This window comes from Phoca vitulina, unplaced genomic scaffold (assembly GCF_004348235.1).
Source record: "Phoca vitulina isolate PV1807 unplaced genomic scaffold, GSC_HSeal_1.0 scaffold32, whole genome shotgun sequence".
Lineage (NCBI taxonomy): Eukaryota > Metazoa > Chordata > Mammalia > Carnivora > Phocidae > Phoca > Phoca vitulina.
Genome location: NW_022589735.1, coordinates 6896110 through 6921195, shown reverse-complemented (window position 1 = coordinate 6921195; position 25086 = coordinate 6896110). Strand labels below are relative to the sequence as shown.

General features: G+C 47.9%; 1 protein-coding gene across 1 annotated transcript in view; it reads right to left on the bottom strand.

Annotated features, from left to right (window-relative positions):
- Positions 1 to 25086, bottom strand: part of FSTL4 (follistatin like 4) — a 394520-nt gene that overhangs the window by 5174 nt on the left and 364260 nt on the right. The window contains exons 9-14 of the mRNA XM_032425320.1: positions 22588 to 22749; positions 22062 to 22196; positions 21029 to 21055; positions 17310 to 17428; positions 12718 to 12867; positions 5865 to 5972 (exon numbers count right to left, since the gene is read on the bottom strand). Coding sequence (XP_032281211.1) covers positions 5865 to 5972; positions 12718 to 12867; positions 17310 to 17428; positions 21029 to 21055; positions 22062 to 22196; positions 22588 to 22749 — 701 coding nt within the window. The remainder of the gene's footprint in view (positions 1 to 5864; positions 5973 to 12717; positions 12868 to 17309; positions 17429 to 21028; positions 21056 to 22061; positions 22197 to 22587; positions 22750 to 25086) is intronic.

Genomic DNA, 25086 nt, shown 5'->3' with positions numbered 1-25086 from the left:
ACAACAGAGAATCCCACCATCTCAGCATCCAGGTCACCCTGGGAAAAGAGAGAGAGAGAGCTTTTAAATCACAAAAATGTTAAATGCTGGAAAGATTTACTGGTTCCCTGTTTTCCTTTGATGCGAGGTGCCTGGGCCTGTTTGTTGGGAATCTCTGTCCTGTACTGCTCACAGAGGTGTTCTCTGGGAACTGCGACTCCATAATTTATTGGGGAAGGCAGGAATTCTGCAGAAACGCCATTCCAAGATGCTGCTCAGGCCATTTAGATGGCTTGCAGTTAGAATGCTGGGGATCGGGTCTGGCTGCCGAAAGGCCTGCTGTGAGAAATCAACAATCAGGCACTGGGTTGTGTCCACACTGGGAGCGACCGAGCATAGCTACCTCTGTTTCCCTGGAGGTAACACCCAAGCCCCTGTGGAGTCGGCAGGAGGCGGCTGCAGCCGTCGTCCGGTGTGGAAATCCCTGGTGGATCTGTGTCAGGGAGCAGCATGCCGGCGATGCACAAGAGAGCCACGTGCTATCGGAGATTAGGTGGAATGAGAGCGTGGTTTAGAGGTCCTGCCAGGAAGCCCCCTGCGGTCAGGCTGAGCTTCCGTCCAGCAGCTACCCTAGCCTTGGGCATGGCCAGGCCAGAGACATCGTGCCAGCCAGCCTGTGTCCCCTTGTCTTCTGAACGAGCTCATCAGCCCCCAATGTCTAGGCCAGTGCCCTGAAGGGTGGCCGACCTGCAGCCAGATGAGGGGCTTGGCCAGCTGGTGGGCCATTTTGGAGGAAGGTCCACAAGGTCAAGCCCAGACCCTCTGAGCAGGAGAGCAGGGGCTCAAGCCTGAACACACAGCTGAGACACTTTTCCTGATCTGGATATTGTGGCTGTGTCTACAGAAAGAAGGGTCCAGACTTGTGCGGCCTGAGGCTGAGGACAGTGTCTCTTGGGGTTTTGTGACTCACAAGGCTTGGAGTTCTGGATGCTTTTACCTTCAAAGAATAGGTCTGCCTTCTGGCTCTTTCTTTTATGGGAAAATGAACACCACCTGGCCTGCCTCCTCGGGCAGGGTTGAGGTTTGAGGCTTTTCTGGATCATGGTTCCCTTGGGAGGGCCACGCAGGCAGAATGCCGGATTGGAATGATGAGGCTTGTGATTTTTATTTGTAGCCTTGGGGCAGCTCCAAAATTGTAACATGGCATTAGCTTATTTTTCTGTGGGTTTTTAAAATGGCCAAATGACACTTCCGTGGCAAGTGCATGGGGGAAAAAAACTCTTAGAACTGGGCATTAAGAAAATAGCAGCCTGAGGAAACTGGATCTTGGGAGTGTCTAAGGGAAAGTGCTGGAGAATTCCAAGAAGTCATACAATCACCGCTTGATACCAGGCCTGTCATTTTAGCTTCTCATAGAGATGGAAGATTACAGGCTGTCAGCGGTCAGTGTCATTCACGCCTCAGCACGCTGACACCCTGTATTCAGAGGTGACTTCATCAGAACGCACTAGCACGGGCCATTGAGCTGATGTGCGCTGCCCGCCTCATTTCTCCGATGCGTCTTGAGTTCCTTCTTGGCCTTGCGTCCTGCAGTGTGCCTGGGCACGTTCGTGCCCCAAAGAGAATCGTTGAACCCCTCAATTCTGTTGGCTCTATGGGCTTGGTTCAGGAGCCATACATCGGTGGCGAGATACCAGGAAATGTCACTTGGTTGTCAGTGTGGGGTCCTGAAGGCTGAGCTTCTCCCTCAGCGGGTAGACAGAACCAGTGGAGATGGGAGCCCTCGTTGGGCTGGGGACTGGCGGGCAAAGGAGTGATCCGGGGGACTCCAGAAGACGTTGGCTTCCAAAACTGGCTGCTGAGGGAATGGCTTCGTTTCTAGAAACACCTTCAAGTTGTCCCAGCAAAGTTGTGTCTAGCCAGCTCCTCAGTGTTGGATATTGAGAAACACTAGGATATTATTTTTTGCTTTGCCCATGTAAACAATGCAGAAACACATAATGTTCTGGCTAAATTTTTGTCCATTCCCATGATCACGGCCTTTGGGTAGGTTCTGAGAAGTCAAGTTGCTGGATACGGAAGCACTGCTCTGAGGCTTTCGGTTATTTCCAGATTGTGTATCACACAGGTTGTGCTAGTGACATTTCCAGGAGTGTTTGCAAGTCGTGGTTTCTTTAACCCGAGCCCATAGTGATGGAGGCAGGCTTATTCAATCTGTGCACTTGTCAAAGCGAGGTTCCTAGGCTTTGCGCTTGATGGTAGACATCATGGTCTAATTCCTGATAGTAAGCAACATGCTTTTTGGGTTTGGCCTTTGAGGCAAAATTTGCTCTTGGTTTTTGGGAAATAGTGTTCATTAAGAAATTTCCTTTCTCTGCATGTTTTTAGGTATTTTTATTAAGAATGTCTGCTGTATTTAATTAAATGCCTTTTCAGCATTTATTGAAAATATTAGGATTTTTTTTTTTTTCTTCTGTTTTCATTTGTTTGTGTTAAGACAAGACTGACTGATTTCCTGAGAGTGAACCATCATTGTATCCTGGGACTTGGTTTTCTGCATTTAGGTGCACTGCTGGACTCTGTTTTTATTTTTATTTATTTATTTTTTTTAATTTATTTTTTTTTAAATTTTTTATTGTTATGTTAATCCCCATACATTACATCATTAGTTTTGGACTCTGTTTTTAATACCATGTTGAGAATTTTGCTTCTGTATTTGTAAGTGAGGTTAGTCTATAGCTTTATTTTTATTTTTTTAAGGATTTTATTTATTCATTGACAGAGAGAGACAGCGGGAGAGGGAACACAAGCAGGGGGAGTGGGAGAGGGAGAAGCAGGCTTCCCGCTGAGCAGGGAGCCCGATGTGGGGCTCGATCCCAGGACCCTGGGATCATGACCTGAGCCGAAGGCAGACGCTTAACGACTGAGCCACCCAGGTACCTCAGCTTTGTTTTTTTATACAAGTTTCAGTCAGCTTTTATAATTAAAATGATGGTGGCTATTTAAAACAAACTGTACATTTTCCTCCCTGTGGTCTAAGATAGTTCAAATAATATTAAAATTATAGTTGGAAGGTTTGATAAAATTCAGCCTCACACTTTTCTGTGGTAGCTCTTAACACAAAAAGCCTATAATTATTGTTCTATTTCAGGCTTCTGTTTCCTTAGGTTGACTTTACACCCAACGTGGGGCTCAAACTCACAACCCCGAGATCAAGAGTCGCACCTCTACTGACAGAGCCAGCCAGGTGCTCCAGGTCAGTTTGGTTTTTTTCCTACATTTTGCAAGCAATCATTCACTTCTCCAAGGTTTTCAAATTTGCTGCCCCAGATTAGTGATGTATTATTTCCCAATAATTTTTATCCTCCTGTATTTACAGTAATATTCTTTTCCTCCTTCCTCGTTTTGTCTACCTTTATCAGGCTTGTGAAGTATTTCTGTTTCTCTCTTTGTTCTTTTGTTTCTATTAATTTCAGTCTTCTTACTCCTTCTTACCACTCTGGTCTTGTGCTCATTTCTTAACAAAAGTACTTCTTCTTCAGGCTTTTAAGACACAGATACCCATGTGCACAGACTTCTCAGTCTCCCGTTGATCTTGATGTGGAACAATCGCTTTATCATTGCCTTTGAGACAGTTTGTAATTTCCCTTTTGATCCACCCGTTATAAAGGAGTGTTTTCTTATTAGGTCATATATTAATTATTTCTAATTATCAGATACTGTTGCCTCTCACATCTACGTTTACAGGAGTTGTTTCCTTTATAGTTACTGATACACTTGTGCGGATGTGGACGTGTGAAAAAACGGTTTTGCTGATGCAGGGTTTATATTAAACCAAGTTGTGTCATTCAGTTTTCCCACATCCTTCTTTCATCTTCTTTGTACAATGTAAGTGCATTTTTAATCAAGTTTTCCTTTATTTTAAATCACTCTTGAGACATTTAGTTGTTAATAATGGTGCTTGATGTCTCTCGGGTGTTCATCCCATAGTATCTCTCTGCTGTTTTTAGTGCCTTACTCATATGAGTGGCACTCTGAATACATTCTTGTTCACCTGTCCTCACCATGCCCGCCCCTTTAAATGCAACCTTTTCTTCTTTCTGCGGCATGTGTGTTTCTCATCAACAAGTTCTAGTTTCCTTCCTTCCTTCCTAACCCAGTCCGATCACCTCTGCTTTCAAGAGAAATCAGTTTGTCATACGTGGAATGATGAGACCATCACTTCCCAGCTGCTACTTTCCAACAGCATTCTCCGAACCTTCTCTTATCCCAATAAGGTATTTCTAATTATTTGTACTCCTTCCTCTTTCCTCCACTCCCTATGCTTATTTTTACTGAAATAATTTATCTTCCATTACAGACTGGTATCAGGATTTCTCATTCAGACATCCTTATTTAGCACTGATTACTATTTCCAGGGAGTCTGTCCTCATCCATCTTACTTCCTCTCTGGGTTCATTGTTTGCGACTGTCTCCTCTTTATCTTTCTTCATCTTGAGGTCTCTGATCTGGTTCATCTGGTGTTTGTCTGGGATCTTTCCTCAGATCTGTTCCTCAGAGGGGGTGGTGAGTGATGCTGTCTCTGAATTCTTATACACACGTTTTCTTCGGTCCTGCCCGGTAGAGGATATCTGGGCTGGGAATAGAGTCCTGTAGATTCCATGGTCCTGCAGCAGGTGAGAAATCCAGTGCCCATCTGATGCTTTTTCTTTCCGTTTCTCAACTCATTGCTGTTAAATTAGGAAATCATTTTTGGTTTCAGAAAAAAAAATTTTTTTGTGGCCCCTCCCGTTGAATTACGTCAGAGGCTTTCCTGGAGCTGCCAGAAGGACCAATAAAAGTTATGATTTCCATGGGCTTATGCTCTGAATGAGCTTTATTCAGGTTCCTAGACCCTCTAAGGGGGATTTTTGGTCAGCTCACTTGGCCCCAGGGTGATGGTATCCATTAAATGACAATAGTCTCCATTTAGAGGAGGTGAAGCAGGATCGTCTCCTGACCCAGGAGGGAAGAGGCAAGCGGGCAGTCAGTCCCCTGGACGAAGCTTCTGTAGAAGACCCGGGCGGCCCTTCCCAGTCTTGAGAACATGGTGACCTGGGCTCCATCTGCAGTTCTTCTCAGCTGGGGCTCTGAGAGAGAATGAAACCCTACTGTCCTGAGGCACCCAATGTGGGAAACGAATTAACTTCTTTTCTGTGCATCTAGAATGGTTCTGTGTAGATTGCTGGGAGAATTCAGGCATTCACATCACTTTTCTTAGGGCTCAATCCTCGAATGTATCCCTGATGAAACACTCCACACAGGGATGGTGGTACCTTCTCCCATTGGTGGATGGGGCAATCCCACAGAGCTCTTGGGCCCAAACTGTTTCCAAGAGGCAATACAGGGCCGTGGCTGAATATCGGGCCCTAGAGCCATGCTGCCTGGCTTGGACCATGGGCACATTACTGAACTTTCCTGTGCCCTAAAGTACTATAGGCACTCAATAAACGTGCTTCCATTATGGACATAATTACCGCTACTTTTCCTTCCTTAAGGGACCCCCTGAATACTTGCTTGGACACTGTTCTCGAGCCTGCCCAGCCCGAGGTGCAGAACGCCCTTGCTCAGGAGAGGTGGGGCCTGGGAGCCACAGTCTGGTTGTCCTGACATCACAATCTTACCCATCATCAGGATTATTGTCCTTAAAGGTAGGCCTGGCTGAAGCTACTTTGGAAATGGTCTGTGAGGGGCTTTGGCTCAAGGCTGTTTGCCACTCCGTCCTCAAGCCTGGATTTTTGGATAAATGTGATTAGCTACCTAGGGAAGCAAGAGACATTTATGAGACAGGAACAGCATCTTTTATTCCTGTGGGGTGAGTGTGGGTCTCCATGTGTTCAACATACCTGGAGGCTCGGTTGGGACTTGTGCACGTCCCCCCAGCTCAGGACCCACACTTGGTCATGAGACTTGTCATAGGACAGCTTAGCTGGCAGAGGGTCCACACCTATGGACTTGAAAAAAAATACGTACAAGTGGGTCATCATTGTTATAAGCTGATACAGTGGTCACTTCTGGCCTTTGTGTACATGACTGTAATGCCTAGGTGAGTGGGAAGCCAACCTCGCAGCCTTGGCAGTGAGCCTGCTTGGGAAGCCAGGGCCCAAGCCTCCCTTCTGGTTTTCTTTAGAGGCCAGCAGTTGAATCCCTTTTAAAAACTTCTTGCATGATTTTACTTACAGGGGACCCAGACCATCTTGGCAAAAGCCCAAACCCAGAGGGTTTACATTTTCCACTCAAGAATCAGCTGCAGGGCACTCTGGTCCCTGCTCCCAGAATTTTGGGCCCCTAGAACTCTCAGTGTCCTTCCCCAGGTAGTTCTGAGGCTGAGATTCTGGTGAGTTGGCCCTTCCTCCTGTGCCATCTGAGACTGACTTTGAGATCATCGCTTATCCCCGGTCTCTTAGCTTGGCACAGCTTCTCTCTGTACATCCTTGCACTGGAGTCTCTGGGACCCACACTGTAGGATCAGGCAGACACTCTTTTTTCTTTTCTACTGCTATAACTGCAACTCCACTACCCCTCTAGAACAGAGGCTCTCCTGTGGCCCTCTCCAATGGAGACGGTTTTCTACTTCTCTGCTTTTTTTATAATGTAGCTTTATACGTTCCCAAACTCTCTTCCATTAGACTCATACCACTGGATGGTGACCCCTGCCCTTCTTGTCACTGGCTGCCCATCTCTACCCCCATTGGTCAAAATGTCTCTGAAGAACTGTCTGTGGAGTTCCTGAATCTGCTTTTCTTTAACATTCCCACCAAGTGTCTATCTTCATCGCTCCACTGACCTCTTCCAGAACTTTATGTCAGACTCAGAAATCACTTGGTGATCCTCCTCTTATTTGACAATTCACGACTCCACATGGTTAACTATTCCCTTCCAGAAACGTTCTAGTCTCTCAGCCTCCCCTCTCCCCCCTCATTCTGACTGTAAATACCAGCATGTCTCAGGTCTCCATTGTTGACCTTCTTCTAAATCCTTTCTGTGGGTGAGTTCATCCAATTGCATGGCTGCAGATAACCTGCTGTACTCTGAGGACTTTAGAACTCATTCCTCTGTGGATGACCTCAACAAACACAAAACTGGACTCTTAATTTTGCCCCTCCCTGCTCGCATATATTTCCTCGCCCTTCATTACAATCTTTGAAGTCCCCTTCCCTTTCTTGCTTGCATTAAAAAGCCCCTGAAGATCCCAGCATCTGCCAGCTTCCTGGTTGCTTCCCTTCATTTGCTAAAGGCTTCAGGATCTGGCACAGTCTTCCTGTACCCAGAGCTTCGTAACCCACCAGCAATAATAGCGTCTTGACATTGTCTCTAGTTTCTTGGTCTCTCTCTTTTCAAAACTCTCTTGATTACTCATTCTCTTCCAGCTGCCCTCTTCACAGCAGAACTTCCCTAGTGTTTAGACTGTAGCCTTCTCTCCCCTTTCTATTTACATGTCTCCTATCATAATTCATATTCTCATTCTGAGGTGTGGTGGAGTTTGGAGGCTGAAGAGCTAAACCAATAATCTCTTAAATTCAGAACAGTGTTCTGCAGTCTCAATAGGCTGAGGAGCAACGATATGGAGGGGAAAAGAAAAAGATACTGAAGAATATACAAGGTCTCAGTTAAAAACCCTGAAGGGCTAACTTCTAGGACTAGGAATGAATCAGAGACAGAATAAGCCTTAAAAAACTTCAATTCAGCCTTGATTCAACTAAGTACTTGATTAAAGTGATTCTCTACTTTCTCTGCCTAGCAGAGGAAAGGGTAAAGCCTCTTCGGTGGGTGAGAGCCCTCTCAAGTCTATCTTTTTTATATATGGAATGTTGGGGGATTTAAAAAATTACTAGGCATTACAAGATACAGACTATATGACTAAAGACTACTAAAAAATACAAGAGAAACAGACCCATGAGCGATTCATGAAAAGATAATTACAAATTTATATACAGAAGTAAAATGAGTAGAAATGTAATACCTGAAATTAAGACTCAATAAATAGGTTCTGTTAAATCCGTATTAGGCATAGCAGAAGACAGGACTAGTGAACTGAAAGACAAGTTGATAGAACATACTAAAATTGAAGCATGAAGAGACCGAAAAAGGATGGGAAAAAAAGAGTGAAAGATATGTGGGACACAGTTGAAATGTCTAACTTTTTCTTTTTTTTTTTTTTAAGTTTCTGAAGAAGAGGTAAGAGACAATTCCAGTCTGATGAAAGGTATCAATCCACACATTCAAGAACCACTAAAACTTCCAAATTGGAATACATACATACAAAGAACATCATCCCTGGGCACATCAAAGTAAAACTGCTAAAGATCAAAGAGAATATCTGGAAAGTAGTCAGAAAAAAATATGATACATGACCTATCAACAAAACAATGGAAGACAGTGGAACAGCATCTTAAAATGCTGAGCAAGTAGAATTGTCAGGGTAGAATTCTATGTCCAGTGAATAGTCTTTAAAAATTAAGGGCAAATAAGGGTCTTTTCAAACAAACAAAAACTGTGTTGCCAGCAGATCTTCACTAAAACAACTATTTAAAAAAGTCTTTTGTCGGGCGCCTGGGTGGCTCAGTCGGTTAAGCGACTGCCTTCAGCTCAGGTCATGATCCCAGGGTCCTGGGATCGAGTCCCACATTGGGCTCCCTGCTTGTGTTCCCTCTCTCGCTGTGTCTCTCTGTCAAATAAATAATAAAAATAAAAAATCTTAAAAAAAAAAAGTCTTTTGTCACAATGATTTTGTCACAATGAAAATGATCCCAGACAAAACTGTGTACTTCAGGAAGGAATAAGGAGCAGTGAGAAAAGTAAATAGGTGGGTGAATATAAATGACTACCAAGTGTACAAAATAATATTAAGTCAGGTCTTGTGGGGTTCAATTATATATATGGAGATAAAATTTATTCCCACCATCATGCAAAAGGCAGGAGAGGAGTTACTGTTACGTGGTTCTATCGTTATTGGAGAAGTGAAGTCATAAATTATATGTGACTGTATTGAGGCAAGGATGCATGTTATAATCTCTGTGGCAGTCCTAACAATAACAGAATAATAATAATTGACCAATCCAAAGAGAGTAAAAAGCTGAACAAACAGGTAGGTCAAATAAGAAACCAGTAAGATGGTGGATTTAACTATATAATTAACTGCATTAAATATAAATGGATCAAATGATCCAAGTAAAAGACTGAGATTATTATCCTAGATAAAGGCTAAAACCCAAACACATGTGGCTTTAAAAAAGACCACTTTAAATATATGGACATAGAAAGGTTGAAAGTGAAAGGACAGAAAAAATACAGCTAACACTAATCAAAAGAAGTTAGACAAAAACAGACTTTCAGGCAAGAAGCATAGCCAGAAATAGAATTTGTAAGAATGAAGTCTTTGCCCCAGGAAGTTACTACAGTTTTAAAGCAAAAATGGATGGAATTTAGATAAACCTACAATCACGGTGTGAGACTCCAACACTGCTCAGCAGCTGATAGACTAAGTGGACAAAGAAAAAAATGACTTATGGGGCACCTGGGTGGCTCAGTCATTAGGCATCTGCCTTCAGCTCGGGTTGGGTTCCCAGGGTCCTGGGATCGAGCCCCACACCGGGCTCCCTGCTCCACGGGAAGCCTGCTTCTCCCTCTCCCACTCCCCCTGCTTGTGTTCCCTCTCTTGCTGTGTCTCTGTCAAATAAATAAATAAAATCTTTTTAAAAAGATGACTTAGAAGATCTGAACAACGCAATGAACAATCTTGACATAATTGACATGTATACAGAATACCGTACCTACCATTAGAACACACATTCTTTTAAAGTGCAAATGAAACATTTTTATCCACATTGATTCTAAGCTGGGTCATAAAGCAAGCTTCAACAAATTTCAAAGGATTGAAATTACTCAGAGTATGTTCACTGGCCAGAAAAATCACTAACAGAAAGCCTTCTGCCCAACTGGCCTGGAGAAACCAAAACCCTGGTTACATCCACATTTTCCCCCCTACAATGAGCATGCATTGGGGCATTGCTGGGAAGAAAAACCACAACCCTGCTCACTGGCCTCACTTTCTCTTTACATCCGCAAGCCCTCAGTGGGCCTTTGCTTTCACCCAGCAGTCCTAGCACAGTGCCCTGGTCAGTTCAATTTCAAATGCACCCTTCACCTCTCTCTTCAAACCTCCAGGCTGGGTGATAATTTTCCTTCTTATTTCACTGAGAAAATAAAAGCAACCACAAGAAATGTTCATCCACCTGCCACCAATTGTTAACTGTCACCTCTTTGTAAGTGTACTTGAATATTTTCAATTTCCTTCTGTTATATGAAAGAATGTGCTTTTATCCAAAGCTGGCATCTCTACTTCTCTGCCCTGGATTCCACTGACTCCTGCCTACTTCAGTGATGCAGAAGAAAGGGAAGATGTGTGGGAGTCCCCCCCCCCCGCCCCCAGCATTACATACATACATGCATACAAATGCTGTAATGTCACCTATTCTAAAGAAGCTTCTTCAGTATGCTCTTTTACCTATTGCCTCATTTGACTCCTTTTACTCATATTTATAGCAAACCCCCTCAAAATGCTTGTCTGTATTCACCATCTGTATGACCTCAAGCTTGTATTCTACGATCATGTTATCTGCTCCTGCCAAGGTGATCCATGGGATACCAAATCCAATGGTTGATTCTTAGGATCCATGATCTGCAAATGCTCAGCTATCAGACACCACTAACTGCAAACTCTTCCTTAAAACACTCTTGTTTTTGGTTTCTGGAACCCTCAACTCTCCTCCTCCAGCCCCAATTTTCCTCCTACCTTTCAGGCTCCTCCTGCTTGGTCTCCTTGTTGGCTTCTTCTCTTCTTCCTGATCTTTAAGTGTTGGAGTGCCTCAGGGCTCCAACCTTGACCTCTTCTCTACCTGTATTACCTTCAGTGATTTCATCCACTTCTCTGGATTTAACAGTTGGTATGGTGACGATACCCACACTGACGTCTCTGGTCTAGATCTCTTGTTGGCCTCCAGACCTGTTTATCCAATTGCTTATTTGACATCTCTACTTACATTTTTATTTTTATTTTTTTAAGATTTATTTTAGGGAGAGAATGTGAGAGCATGAGTGGGGAGGAGGGGCAGAGGGAGAGGGAGCAGCAGACTCACTGCTAAGTGCAGAGCCTGACATGGGGCTCAATCCCACAGCCCCGAGATCATGACCTGAGCCGAAATCAAGAGTCGTACACTCAACTGAAGAAATCACCAAGGCGACCCAACTAACATTTATAATAGCAGTTTACACTTGGCAGGTCTAAACCCAAATTCCTAATTTTCTCGTCTTCCTGCTCCATGGCCTGCACCCCTGCCTTTCCTGAAGTCTCTATAGAGTGCATTACTTTCCTGTTGCTATGATAACCTAGTGCCACAAACTGAGCGGCTTAAAACCACACAGATTTAATTCTCTTACAGTTCTGGAGGCTCAAAGTCCAAAATTAATTTCCTTGGGCTGAACAGGGACGGCTGCAGGGCAGTGCCCGCTCTAGAGGCTCCAGGGAAGAGTGTGTTTCCTTGACTTTGCCAGCCTCTAGCACTGCAGTCCTTGGCTCACGGCCCCTTCCCCCATCTTCAAAGCCAGCAGAGCCCGGTGTGGTTCAGTCCTCCCAGCGGCATCTCTACTTCTCTGCCCTGGATTCCACTGACTCCTGCCTACTTCAGTGATGCAGATACTCCCACCCCTACACAGGCACATTTCTCCCTACCTCCCTCTGTTACGGGTACTTGCACTTGCATTGAGGTAGGAGGTAGGGCTCATCCAGGTCATCCCCGGTAACGGTCCATTTACACATCCTTAATCACCTCTGCAGAGTCCCCTGTGCCCAAGAAGGTGACAGTCATAGGTTCTGGGCATCTTGGGGCCATTATTCAATCCACCACACACAGTAAATGGCATCACCATTCTACCGTTCCTCAAGGTAAAGAAAACTCCCAACAACCTGATTTCCCCTCTCTCAAACTTACATTCAACGCAGCAGAAAATCTTTCCACATTTAAAATCTATCCAGAAGCCGATCAGTTCTTGCCACCTCCACGGCCGTCTGCAGTTCATGCCTGAATTATTTCAGTAGCCACGATGCTGCTGTGCTTTGCCATTGGTTCTTAACAGAGCCTGACTGTTTCATAATCTAAGTCAGATGAGGTCACTCCCCGGATGAAAACCCTTCGTGGCTTGGGCTGTGCTTTACCTCCCCCTTCACCATTCCCTGTTCTCCCCACTCCTCACTGTCCTCCAGCGCCCCCCGGCCCACCCTCTGCTCCCAGAATGGGAATCCCACTTGGCATTTGGATCTCAGAATCTGTTCACCTCCAGAGCGAGGGCCGATTTGAAACAGTCATCCAATTCCTCTGTCACATCTGACCTGTAAATAGCACTTAGCATTTAGAGTTCTCTAACATTCTGATTTACGGTCTGCCTCCCAGACTAGAATATACGATCTAGGACTTGACTGCTCATTCATGGCTGTTTTCCAAGACCCTAGAACAGTGCTTGGCACATAGTAGGCCATCAGTACTGCTGAGTAGCTGCACGTGAACCTTCTTTGCTCTCCAGCCCTGGTCCCCAGTCTGACCACCTCTCCAAGGAGCTGGACAGGGTGCAGAAAGCCAAGAGGACTGTGGCAGGCTGTGCCCCAGAACCGGAAGCCCCCCTCACTCCCTTAGAGAGATGTACCTGTAGAACTTTCTGGGCTTGCACGTCGACCACGAGGACTCTGTTCAGTGCTGGCTGAGCCACGTAGATGTACCGGTGCCGGACGTTCACGGCCGAGGCCCACTGGCACGGCTGGGTGGCATTTCCTTCCCCTTGGGGACAGATTTCTTCCTGTAAAGGAGATAGGCTGCCATATATCTTCTTAATCCCCCGGCCCCCCTGCCATGTGTGGGTTCCTCTCCCCTCACCCTCCCCTGTCCCTCTGTTCCCACCTCCACCTTCCACCTCCTCCCACTTATGAGGCTGGAACTTCCCTTTGTGTTTTTTTTTTTTTTTTTTTATCAGCAGCCGCCAGGCCTGCCTTCTTCCCCCCTTGTGTGCGAACTTCCCCCTCTCTGCATCCCCATCATATAAAAACTTCTGTCCATGGCCAGACTTCCAAAAGAGTGACCTACCCTCTCTGCTTCCTCACCATAGAGCCGGCAGCGTTCCCACCGAGCTCAATATTCTATACTTCTCATTTATTAAATTAAACCTGTGTCACCTTTTTATTTGAACTTGGGGTGTCATCTGACTCTGCTGACTACTCCTTGCTTCTCCCACCCACCCCGCCCCAGGGGCTGGGCCTTCTCTGTTGCTTGATCCTGCTCAGTTTGCCATCTTTGTGGGTTGGAACACACAGGGGTCACTCAAAGACTTTTCCTTTCCAAAATCCACTCCCTTTGCTAATCTCTTCCCAACCTATGGCATCAGATACCATCGACATGCTTACAACTCCCAAATTTGTATCTTTAGTTAGAGCCTCTTCTCCAAACTCCAGACTTAAGCAGCCAAGCACCTAATTCTACTTGGCTGTTTGCTGTACACCTCAAACTTGTGAGTCCAAAATCAACACCCAATTTTACCTCCCAATCCTGCTCATTCCCTTAACAAAATGGCAGCTCCACTGTTTTACTTCCTTAGACCAAAACCCTTGCGGCCATCTTTGAGTCCTCTTCTCCTCATCCCCTCAGCCCTCATCCGGTGCATCAAAAATCATTTCAGCTTTGCCTTCAAAATACGTTCAGAATCTGACTTTGCCTCACTGCTCCCACCTCCATCACCTGGGCTCAGGCCACACTGTTGCTCAGGCACTGGGGTAGCACCCAGGTTGTACTCGATTCGACCCTGGCCACCCCCGCCAACCTGTCTCAACACAGAATCCATGGGCATCACTGTAAGTCTGCCCACCTCCCTCCTCTTCTCAACACCCTCCACTCCATTAACATTCCTTCTTGCTCAGAAGAGGATCCAAGTCTTTCCGGAAGTCTACCAGGTCCTCTCCCCTCTGGCTCCTGCTATTCCTCGGACCTTCGGCCTTTCTCTCCCTTACCCACTGTGCTCCATGCACATGGCGTGCTTGCTTTCCTTCCCTGTGCCACCCTCCTGCCTCTCTTCATTGGCCTAGCACTGCCAACATGCCTCACCCCTGTACCTGGCTGCGTTTGTCATTTCCACTTAACTTCGTGCACTGATTTGTCTACCTCTGTTTAGGCTCTCTTCTGTTACTAGAATGTTCTGTGACAGCAGGCTCTTTGTCTGTCTACTTCACTGCTATATCCTTAGTACCTAGTAAAGTGCCTGACATAGAATGGGTGCCTCAAATATGTTTGTTGAATGAATAAATGATTGAAAATGGGGACCATCTTTTCCCTTATCTTCTGTGATATAGTCTCATGTGTTTCATCATGACTCTGGCCCAGCTCTGTCTCAGTCTCCTTGTGGTCCCTCTTGGTCTGCCCGTCCTGTAACTACTGACCCTCAGGGTTCTGTTCAGGTACCCAACTCAAACCACTCACACACACCATTGGCGGTCTCGTCTACTGCCCTGACTTTAGCCAAAGCCCAGATGCAGATGGATCCCAGATCTGTGTCTTTAGCTCAGAACCACCTTCTCCAGTGCCCGCTTGGTTCTCCCACAGCCCCCTCATACTCAGCCAGCCACCCCCAAGCTGTTCCTCTCTTCCACACTTGCCCGTCCCGCCGGGTCTTCATCAGCAGCTGGCCAGCCAGGACCGAGCATGGCCATCACCCGTGCTGTTTCCTTCTCCCCTACAGTCTGCCACAAATGAGTCACCAAGGACCTCGGAGATGGCCTCCTCATTCCCTGAGTTCATCTACTTTCCAGGTCTTCCCTAAATGACTGCAATAGCTTTGGGGCAGAACTGTCACCTTCTACCCTGGTCACTGCCCGGCATCACATTCAATCCTCACAACCACCCCCATTCACATGTGAGAAAACAGAGGCTTGGAGGCGTTAGGTCACTTGTCTAAAGCCACTCAGTCCTGCTGAGTGACAGAGGTGGGATGTGAACCCAGGGGTGCCTGTGCCCCTGCCTACATGTGCTGCTTCCCACTGCCCAGAGCGGACCCCTCATCCAGCAGAGACACCCGAGAGAAGACGCACCAATCTCCTACTCGCTCAGTGCTTTGACCAGAGGCTCGCTTCACGGTAACCCTCTTGGGAGATGGTGGGGCATTTTCTAGAGGAGAACACGGTTGTTTGGGACTGTTGCTTAGTTCACCGTGGTCTTGCGCTGTCTGAAAGGCCTGTGGGGCCTCCCCTACTGTGACTTGTTCTGGCTTTTTAGGAAATGTGAGTCGTGGTTACGTTTTCAGAGATTTCCCTTGAGCTACAGGTTATTGCAAATCTATGAGAAATTAGTGCCCATGTGACAGGGTGCAATTATTTAAACCTAACTGCTAGAAATTAACTAGGACCACTCTTTCTAGATGGTTTCACGGCTACTACGTGGAAGGAAAATTCATCAAGGGTAGCACATCTAAAAAATGATTAATTCAAATGAAACAGCCCAGAAAACAGCTGTTCCAGAGCTACAAATGTGAGAGATGCAAGAGCCTGAGACCTACCAAGAGCCAGCACAGCAATGCAACAAGCTGGCTGCAGGAACCCGCCTGGGCATGGCCCACTTCCACACGAGCTCCAGGCCCGTCGCTGCTCACCAGTTCCTTCACTGCGTGTCCTCGAGGAGAAGCCCAGCAGGGCCTGCAGAGGACTCTTTTGGGTTAATGTAATTTTACCATCAAGTAGCTAAGGGTCTACCTTATGCAGGCAACCACCAACACAAGGCCCAGAGAGAAACCAATGGGAGGGACAGAGCCCTGGGGTGGGGTTGGGTGAGGAAGCACCGTCTAGGGGACGCCTGTGGACAGCTGGGTCTGGAGGGCTAGAAAGGCTTTCCTGGACCCGCCACCAGCAGTCATCTCTGTGGCCTCTGTCCATGTGGCATGGCAGCTCTGCATTTGGCCTCATGCTTCATAGCACCTCTGATGCTTGGGGCATTTTCGTGTTTCATGCTCTCTCCCCTTGTTCCTCGGGGGCCCCTGAGAACCTCGCAGCTCACCTCCTCTATTGACTTGTTGAGGAGCCCTTCCTTTTGTAAACTTGGCTATCCTTAGGTTCTGTGATCCATGTTCTCCAGGCTTCCTTAAAGCTACTTCTTTTGCCTGCCAGAGAGCCGACAACTTTCCAGCCCACTACGGCCCATCCCCTCCCCGTCCCCATCTTCTGGATGTTTCTATGCTTGTGTCCCATGGGCATCTCAAACTCACTACATCATAGGCCACCCTCGTCTCCTTGATGAGGAGCCTATCTGCTCTGCTTTTGGGATCCCCAGCACGAGATGGAGAATGTGGCCTCTGTAGAGGGCCTCATAGAGTGAAAGAGAATGAACTGTGTCCCCCTAACCTGCCTCTCCTCCTCCTGAGTGAAGGGTACTCTGCCCCTCCTAGCAAGACCCTGGATGACCCTTGTGGTGCCTGTTGATCTTACCTGTGAATAACACTACAACCTACTCAATTTTTCCCATTGTCACTGCCCCTGGCTTGGCTAGGTCACTACCCTTTCTCACCTGGATGCTCGCAACAGCCTCTGCACCTGCTTCTGGGCTTCCAATCCAGTCCTGCTCATCATTACCCTCACTGGGGCCCCGCACGTATTCTAAAGCAGCCCCACCAGGGCCTTGCTTCACTTGAAGTCCTCCAGGGGTCCCCAGAACTTTTAAGATCTACCATTAAAACTCCTTAGCTTTGACCCTGACCTACAGTCATCCTAATCTCAGTCAGACCAAGTATTTGCGATTCCCCGGATGTGACAAGACATTTTATGCCACTTTTTGCCATGTTCATGACAGTCCCTTTAGAAACCCATCCCCAGTTCCTACATCTTCTTCACAACTGAGCCCAGGGGTCCCCTGCTCAGGAGCCTTCTCTGACTTTGTCCTCCCTGGGTCTGGAGAGGCCTCGCCCCTCAGTGTCCCAGTGCACCTTGCACCTCCTTCTAGCAGCACCCGTTGGGCTGTCTGTTCACACCGCTGTCGCCATCCTTTCTCTATGAACTTGGGGAGAAGAGAAACCCACCTGTAAGCCTTAGGCCTCACCGAGGGCTCTGTGCACTGAAGGCCCAATCAAGGAATGAGACCTTCAACTCTTAGCCTCCCGTGGACTTTCTGGAGCCTTGGAACGCATGTGGAACTATACCACATGCAGCAAATGGAGTCTCGGAAGTCAAGAGGGCCATCACGGAAGGCCGACTTGCAGGCACAGACACTTACATAGCTCATGAAGATCTTCTCCGTGGGTCTGAGGTGCCTCTGGATCTCACAGTCCACGGGGTGCAGGATGATAATGCCATCGTCAGAGAAGACGTAGAACATGTTCCCCACACTGAGGCCTGCGAGGAGCAAACACGGCCATGGTTATGCTCCCCTGTCCCCAGCGGCTAGCTCCCAAGTAGGGTCACATGCCACACGGGGCATACTTGACACTGCGGTTTGGCTGTGTGGGGTACAGGCACCGGTCAAGGTGACGTGAGATGAGCAGGTGGCATGTGGGCAGCATGGGGAGAAAGTGCCAGAGGGCTGTGAACCACTACAGCGGACGAGGGCTCTGCGATCCCAAGGCTATCCTCCTGGACACGCGCTTCTGCCCTAGGGCGCCCCGGGCGGGCCACCGACACAAGGTTTCAAATGAATGCTAGCCTTGGCTCTGACCTACATTTGGTCTTCCCTGTTCTGCAAGAGTCTCCCTTGGTCGTTTTTGTCAACTAGTCAAATCAGATGGATCAGATCATGCCAGAAAGGCAAAGGCTAGCTCTTTTTTTAAAAAAACACATTTATATACAGCACCACTCCCTGGAACTTAGGGTCCTGACAAAGCTGTGGCTGGTACTCCTTTGCGCCGATTTCATGGCCTGTCGGTGCCAGCAGACCCCCCTTCAAGACAGCCTGCTCCCACCTCTGCCTCACCAATTTCTCTGTGGCAGCCCCAGGTCAGGCAACAGACGCACAGCCCGGTCAGGCCCGCCGGCCCGCTCCCACCACCGCCCCGGCGCGGCCGGTGTGGTCGGCGGGCAGAAATCTCAGACTAGCAGAGAAAGGGCCGTGGGAGGAGCTAGTACCGCCTCCTTATTATAAACACAAAAAAACTGAGGTCCAAGGAAGGGAAGGGACTTGCTAGCGGCTACTTGGATTTATGTCAGAGCTGGGGCTGGACCCTGAACCCCTACTCTGGGCTCTTCTGCATCACCGTGCCTCAACATTAAAGGTAAATAGGGCACAAAAATAGGGAAGGTTTGAGTTCTCCCTTTCATTCTCCCTCACTTCTTTTCTTGTGAAGGTAGGATAGTCCACAGATTTCCATAAATGCTAAGAAAATTAAATACATGAAAAACACACTTTCCTAGCATGCTCAGAAACCCAGCTAGTGACTTCACAGACTATTTGGGTAAGTTTTTAGTGTTAGAAAACAATGTAACATGAAATAGGAACCAACATTCCACCTGCTTCCAATGACTGCAGGCAATTTTCTGGGCCTTGGGCCCTTACTGACCAGGAAGCCCCAGTGCCCGGGGTTCCCAGCGTGGGCCAAGGTCCCTGACTCCATGACACAGTCTTAGCTGCTGCTGGTTCTGTGCTGAGAGGGGCTCTGGGCAGGAGGGCTCTGCCACTGGGCACAACTGGACCCCAGCCTCTGAGAAGTGGGGAACCCTGGGGTGCTGGGCAGCCTGTCCCCGAGAGCTGCACGAAGGGGCCACCCACGAGGGCCCTGTCTCGGCTCCCAGGGCACCCCAGCTTCTGTCCCCATTTATCTTGCCCCCGTGGGGCCTTCTCTCTGTCCACTCTCACCTGGAAAACTTCTTTTGCTCAGACCTGTGAGTCAAAGTCCCTGTCCCTGGGGTCCCTCGGCCTCCAGGGGCCTCTTGGGAAATCGACAGCTGCAAGGACCAAGGCAAGACTGGAAGCTCGGGGGAGCCCATGTGGGGTTGCAGCTGCGGCCACCTGGCAGGCGAAGCACAGCCTTAACAGAACGCGGGCCTCGACAAACTACTGACTTCACAGCAGAGCCAGCCTCATGATCCGGCCCCTGGAAGGTGCTGTTTGAGCGTAGCTTCTCCTAAGGGGGCACGAAGGAGCTTTCTTTGCTGTGCTGCGCCCCGATCGTCTCATTTGTCTTGTTGAGAGGGGACGGTTCCCTGCCGGCCTGCCGGCCTGTTGGGTTACACTCCGGTGTTTCCTAACCCCCAGCCCTGGGCTCAGCTGCGAAGGGTACAGGCAGCCGGCCGTGTGGGCAGGGTGGGATTTGTTTGCCGCTGCACTGTCCACACTGAGGGCAGCACCTGCCAGCCCGGGGCCCGAAAGCGGCCGGGGGTCTTAAGTTGGCCTCAAGGTGGGGCCTCTACGGCTGCATTCTTTGCTGGGCTCCACTTTTGAAACTTGAGCCTCTTGGTAGTAAACTCACTTTAGAAAATTACCACCTCTCAAGGACACAGAGGGAAAGCGCTCTGCGTGCACCGTGGCCTAGGAGCTGGGTCACGCACGACCGAGGGACAGCTGTCCGTGATGAGCGGCCGGTGCTACAACCTGTCCTTCCAAGGAACCCTAAAGCCTACCGGCATCCATTCTCATTTCTCAGGCTCTGCTTTCGTTTTGCGGAGACGGACTGTGAGCAGCAGGGCCTGACGCTCGGGAAATTGCTCTGAGTCCGCGCAGGCATGCATATGCTAGGCTCTAGGAAATGCCATGAGATGTTCGTGAGGAAAAAATGAGACAGGAACTAGGCCGGCTTTCATTTATTTGTTTTTTTTTTTTAAGATTTTAAAATTTATTTGTCAGAGAGAGAGCACAAGCAGGGGAAGCAGCAGACAGAGGGAGAAGCAGGCTCCCCACTGAACAAGGAGTCTGATGCGGGACTCGATCCCAGGACCCCGGGATCACGATCTGAGCTGAAGGCAGACGCTTAACCAACTGACCCCCCCAGGCCAGCTTTTAAAGAGGTAGATTTTGTGCTTAACCCTGAAACCACAGGGTGCATTCTGTTGCTTCTCATACTCCTCCCTGACACCCCCATCCACTAAGCTGGAGAATAAGTTATCTCCAGGTGATGTGAACTCTGCTCCGGTGGAGAGGCTGCCCTGGGCGGGGGTCCACAAGGCACATGCACCCCAAGCAGTGATTCAGGCTCTATAACCCAGTTCCCACACGGGCCTGCTATTTTTTGAACCACATGAAATTGTCAGTATTCGACCATTTTTAATGTATAAGAATGGCCTTTTTTTTTTTTAGGGCCCAACCTAATATGTAAAGATGGTTTGATAAGTACAAATTTAAAAAAGTCTATTCAGGGGCGCCTGGGTGGCTCAGTCGTTAAGTGTCTGCCTTTGGCTCAGGTCATGATTCCAGGGTCCTGGGATCGAGCCCCGCATCCGGCTCCTTGCTCAGCGGGAAGCCTGCTTCTCCCTCTCTCACTCCCCCTGCTTGTGTTCCTTCTCTTGCTTTGTCTCTCTCTGTCAAATAAATAAATAAATAAAATCTAAAAAAAAAAAGTCTATTCATTTAAAAATATACATGTAAATATACATTTACAGAAATCATGGTGGCTTTTTTCTTTGGCATTTCCTCAAAGTATACACTAAACCCCAACACCAATATCAGCTTCTGGAAAAAAGCTGAAGGCCTCATCCAACTAGGAACCCCTGCCAAGTAATCTGCTTCAGTGACAGTTTCAAACAGCTTTAGACAGCAACTTCCTATTTTTAAGTTCTATTGGACTGGTGTCCATTAAAGACACTAGTAGGTTTTAAATCTGCTTCTCAGTGTGTGACGCTTGAGTTTGACATTGACCTCCCCCCTCCCATCCGATCTGGCAGGTGGGCCCCACTTGGGACTGTGTGGCGTCTGGACAAGCTGATGGTGGCCCATGGAGATATGGCCCCACAATGGAGGCACGAACACAGGCGATCACAAGCACAACACAGAAGAAGTGAGCTTGGTACCTTCCTCTCGCCACAGAATGTTTGCAACTACAGCGTCAGAGAATCAGGAGCGCGGGAACGTGATTGAGGGAAGGAAAAGAGAACAAAGCAATGTCAACAACTTTACCGTAGTGATTCCTTTCAGGGACGAACGGCTACCTAATCCATCGTGTGTGGAGTCTGCCCCACTCACTGCCCCAGCAGCAGCACTCTGACGGGACTCTGGATGTGGACACATGTTTCCAGGTCTCGGGACCCTTTCAATTTATAAATAGTCTTTGAAATCAGGTCCCCAGGATCACGGAAACTAATGGGATCCTTCACTGCCATGGTTGACAAGGAGCAAGCAACCGCTCTCCTAGAGTTCCTGATTACTTCCAGAAGCCATACTGATTTTCAGCTAGGATTCTCCTAGGAAGACTATCTGAAACACTTCTAATGATCTCCTTTGATGATGAAGACTCAGCTTGGAGTCTTTAAATAAGGGCAAGAGATCCTATCTATCACCCGTGTCCCAGAATCATGCCATTTGGGGAGCAGTGGCTACTAGGGAAGGCACACTTGGCCACCAGGTGGGCTATAATCCCTGGAGTCAAGGTTATGTGTGCAATTGTGGCCGGGCTACTTCCTGGGCCATGGTGGGATGGCAGCACGTGATACAGATCATGAACTGATATCTAGTCTATCATATATGGAATCTGCAACACTGACTGGTGGGTGGAAAGTAGGAGGAATTTTGTGGGTGAGGGGCAGAGGTTCCAGTCTATACAGCAAGGAGGAGGCAGAAGTGGGGCTAGGATATGCAAGCTTCCTTGTGGTCCTGGGCACTCTGCTGTCCAGGGACCTTCTCTGTCTGTGTGTTGTCGAGGTTGCCAGGGAAGGTCTGCTCACCTCTGGGCACCTTCTGTCCCCAGCTTTGAGCATAGAATATGGGAGTTTACCCCTGTCTTCAGGGGCTCATGGATGATGGGTGTGGCCTTGGTCAGTTGGTCCCCTTGCACCCAACATCCCCCAATCAGCGCAACGAGGACCTCAGAGGCAAGAGCGGACTCACGGGTCTTTCTAGCCGAGTCTTCGATGAAAAGTGAGGAGATATCCTCATCCACGCCCACTTCGTTTTTGGCGATGCAGGTATACGCCCCCGTGTCTTCATACCGAACACTGCCGATGTGGAGTTCGCTCCCATTGGCTGGAGGAAGGACAGTGCTCAGGATGGCCTGCTCAGCTGGGACCCCCCTCCTCCCTCCTGTCTCCCTTCTATTCAGAGTGGTGACATTAAAAACACAGGCCCTTAGCAGGGCTGAGGGCAGCCAACATCCGTGATACATGCCCAGAAAGAGCTCGAACAGCTGAACTAAACTGATGCTGACCTGGGATCTGATTGACAGGTTATCATCATTGCGCTCAAAAAGCCTGCCAGACCTATGTGAGCCCAGATAGCAGGAGAATTTGGGGAGATGTTTGTTCACTCCCGACACATCTGACGTAGAAACAAATCATGTCTCTCATTTCCACTGCTGGGGGACGCGTCAGCTTGAACTTGATGGAAAGAGCAGAGAGGCACCGAGGGCGGTTCTTACCTAATAGGGAAAGCTGTTTTGACATCTGGGTGGAGACATCCATGCCATTTTTCAGCCAAGTGATTCTGGGCATAGGAATGCCCTCTGCGTGGCATCTCAGACTGGCTGCCACGCCGGGCTCCTGTGCCTGGGTCTCTGGATACACGCGGATGACTGGTGGCACTGCGGATGAAGTTGGTACTGGTCAGAGAGGGCCCTCACCTGGCCTCGGGCCCGTGCTCTGGCCTTGACACCTGTTCCAGAGGGGTGAACCGAGACACGACTCTGGAGTTCTCTTTGTTACTAGCTCACAATCATCCTGTTCAGCAGCTCAAGCCCTCAAAGAAAGGGCTATAAAATGAATTGTAAGCAATAAACATGTCAGGCTTTGTGCCCTGTAATTCATGGCTTTCACCATTATTCTAAATCTGATCAGAAAGACATCCAGATATTGAATGCCGTTCAGCTGCTACACGTGAAGAGCAAGAGCCGCTGCACATTTATTTCTGAATGAATAAAATTCAGATGTATTATTTCTGTTATCGGAAAGCCACTGGACAAGGGCTTAATTTTTTGCAGGAGGTGCTTCACAAAGCACTTATGGTCACTGACGGCAGGGCTACTAATTACATCAGCACTCTGGGGAAGTCCATTGATTTTCCAGTGGATCACTGTTATTTCTCCACTTCTCACCCCCACCATGGGTGAGAGGCAAGTGTGCCCTCCTTGGCTCAGCCATGAGCCCTGGTAGTCAAGTTCAGGGCTGAGGATGTGTCCTCATCAGAAGACACGGGTAGGCAAGGTGTCAGCACTTGCCACAGATCTCTGGCCTTTCTTAAGTGGGCTGTCTGTGGGGGGAGGTTCCTAGAGGAAGTGAAAATTGTCTGGAGGATCTTTCCTCTTACCCCTAGCTCTGCCCAGGAAATAAATTATCATTTTCAGTGGAATTGAGGGCTCTTACCTATCCATATATTTTACTCTACATACTTCCAAAACGGCTTCCAATTAGCTGATGTAAAGACACCTGGATATTACACTCAACACACACCTTTTGGGAAGGTGGAAGATGGATTCCTCCTGAAGCAGGCCACTACATTTCCCCAAAGGTATCTGGAAGCTCCTATTGTCTGATAAAAGAAAGTGTCCCCGTACTTTAGGAGAGAGGTTTTTCTTGGGAGCAGAGATAGAACACACTGATGCTTATGTAGAAGGAGGTAATACTGTTAATCCCGGAACGTGAGCAAGATTTCTAGTGATCTGTTCTTGGGAAGGCTGAGGACAAAGGGAAAAATCCGTTGCCTCGTTGTGAGAAATGGACTGTGCACTCCTCTCAAAACTCCTTAGGAGGCTGCTAGTAGTCTGATTAACTCAGTCTGAGTTTCAAATCTTTCCTCTGGTTCACCTACGGGGCAAAGCTGGGGGGCTGAGGAGAAAGCCAAATGGACAATCAGCAAAGGGCATGAACCCACCTTGAAAATATCCCAGAGCTGTTTCTGTAACAAAAACTCAGAGGCACCGTGTGACAAACCACACAGAGACCCAACAACAACACAGTGTGAGTCATTTCCCAGTTTCTCTGTTGGCAGTTCTGGAGAAGAGTTCCAAGGTGTGACAGAAGAGTCTTGTCACAGATCAGGCCACTGGGATGGAGGAAGTAAATGGGGCTCTAGCTAAGGCATATCTAGAGGGCTGCTTCAAACAGGGAAGTGAATCTCCCTTCTCTGACTCCATTTGGTTCAAAGAGGAAAGGAATAATAACTTATATAGACAACTTCCCTACACTGTGAATTTGGAAGAGGGAGTAACGGGGTTTAAGCTGAATAGATAGTAGAGTTTTGGTCAGGAGGGTGTAATTCAAGAGCACAGAGCTAGAACTGGGGGGTTGAGGAGCACTGGACTGGCGGGGAGTTGGAGAAGGTGGTAGAACATCCAGAGTTCTACAATGTGGGTGGTCATGACCTGGAAGTTAATAAACTTGGGCTCTTGCTAGATCACCCTTTATTTATATAAACCTGCCTAGCACGCATAAAGTAGATCTAAAGAAGGTGAGGGAAGAATCAATAGAGAGAGAAGCAGAAGTGAATGAATCGATTAGTCAAAAAAGAATGGAAATGATGGATAAATCTAAGGCTGGTTGTTTATATATATCAATAAGATAGACAAATCTCTAGCAAGTTTGATCAATAAAAAAATAGAGAAAGAACAGGGAATTAAAAATTATGAAAATACTGTATTCAATTATAGGGAATAAATATGAAATCCCAATGAAATGGATCACTTAAAAGGAAGTCTTTTTTTTTTTTTTTTAATTTTACTTATTTATTTGACAGAGAGAGAGACAGCGAGAGAGGAAACACAAGCAGGGGGAGTGGGAGAGGGAGAAGCAGGCTTCCCACTGAGCAGGGAGCCCGATGTGGGGCTCAATCCCAGGACCCTGGGATCATGACCTGAGCCAAAGGCAGACGTTTAACGACTGAGCCACCCAGGCACCCCACTTAAAAGGAGATCTTAATGATAAAA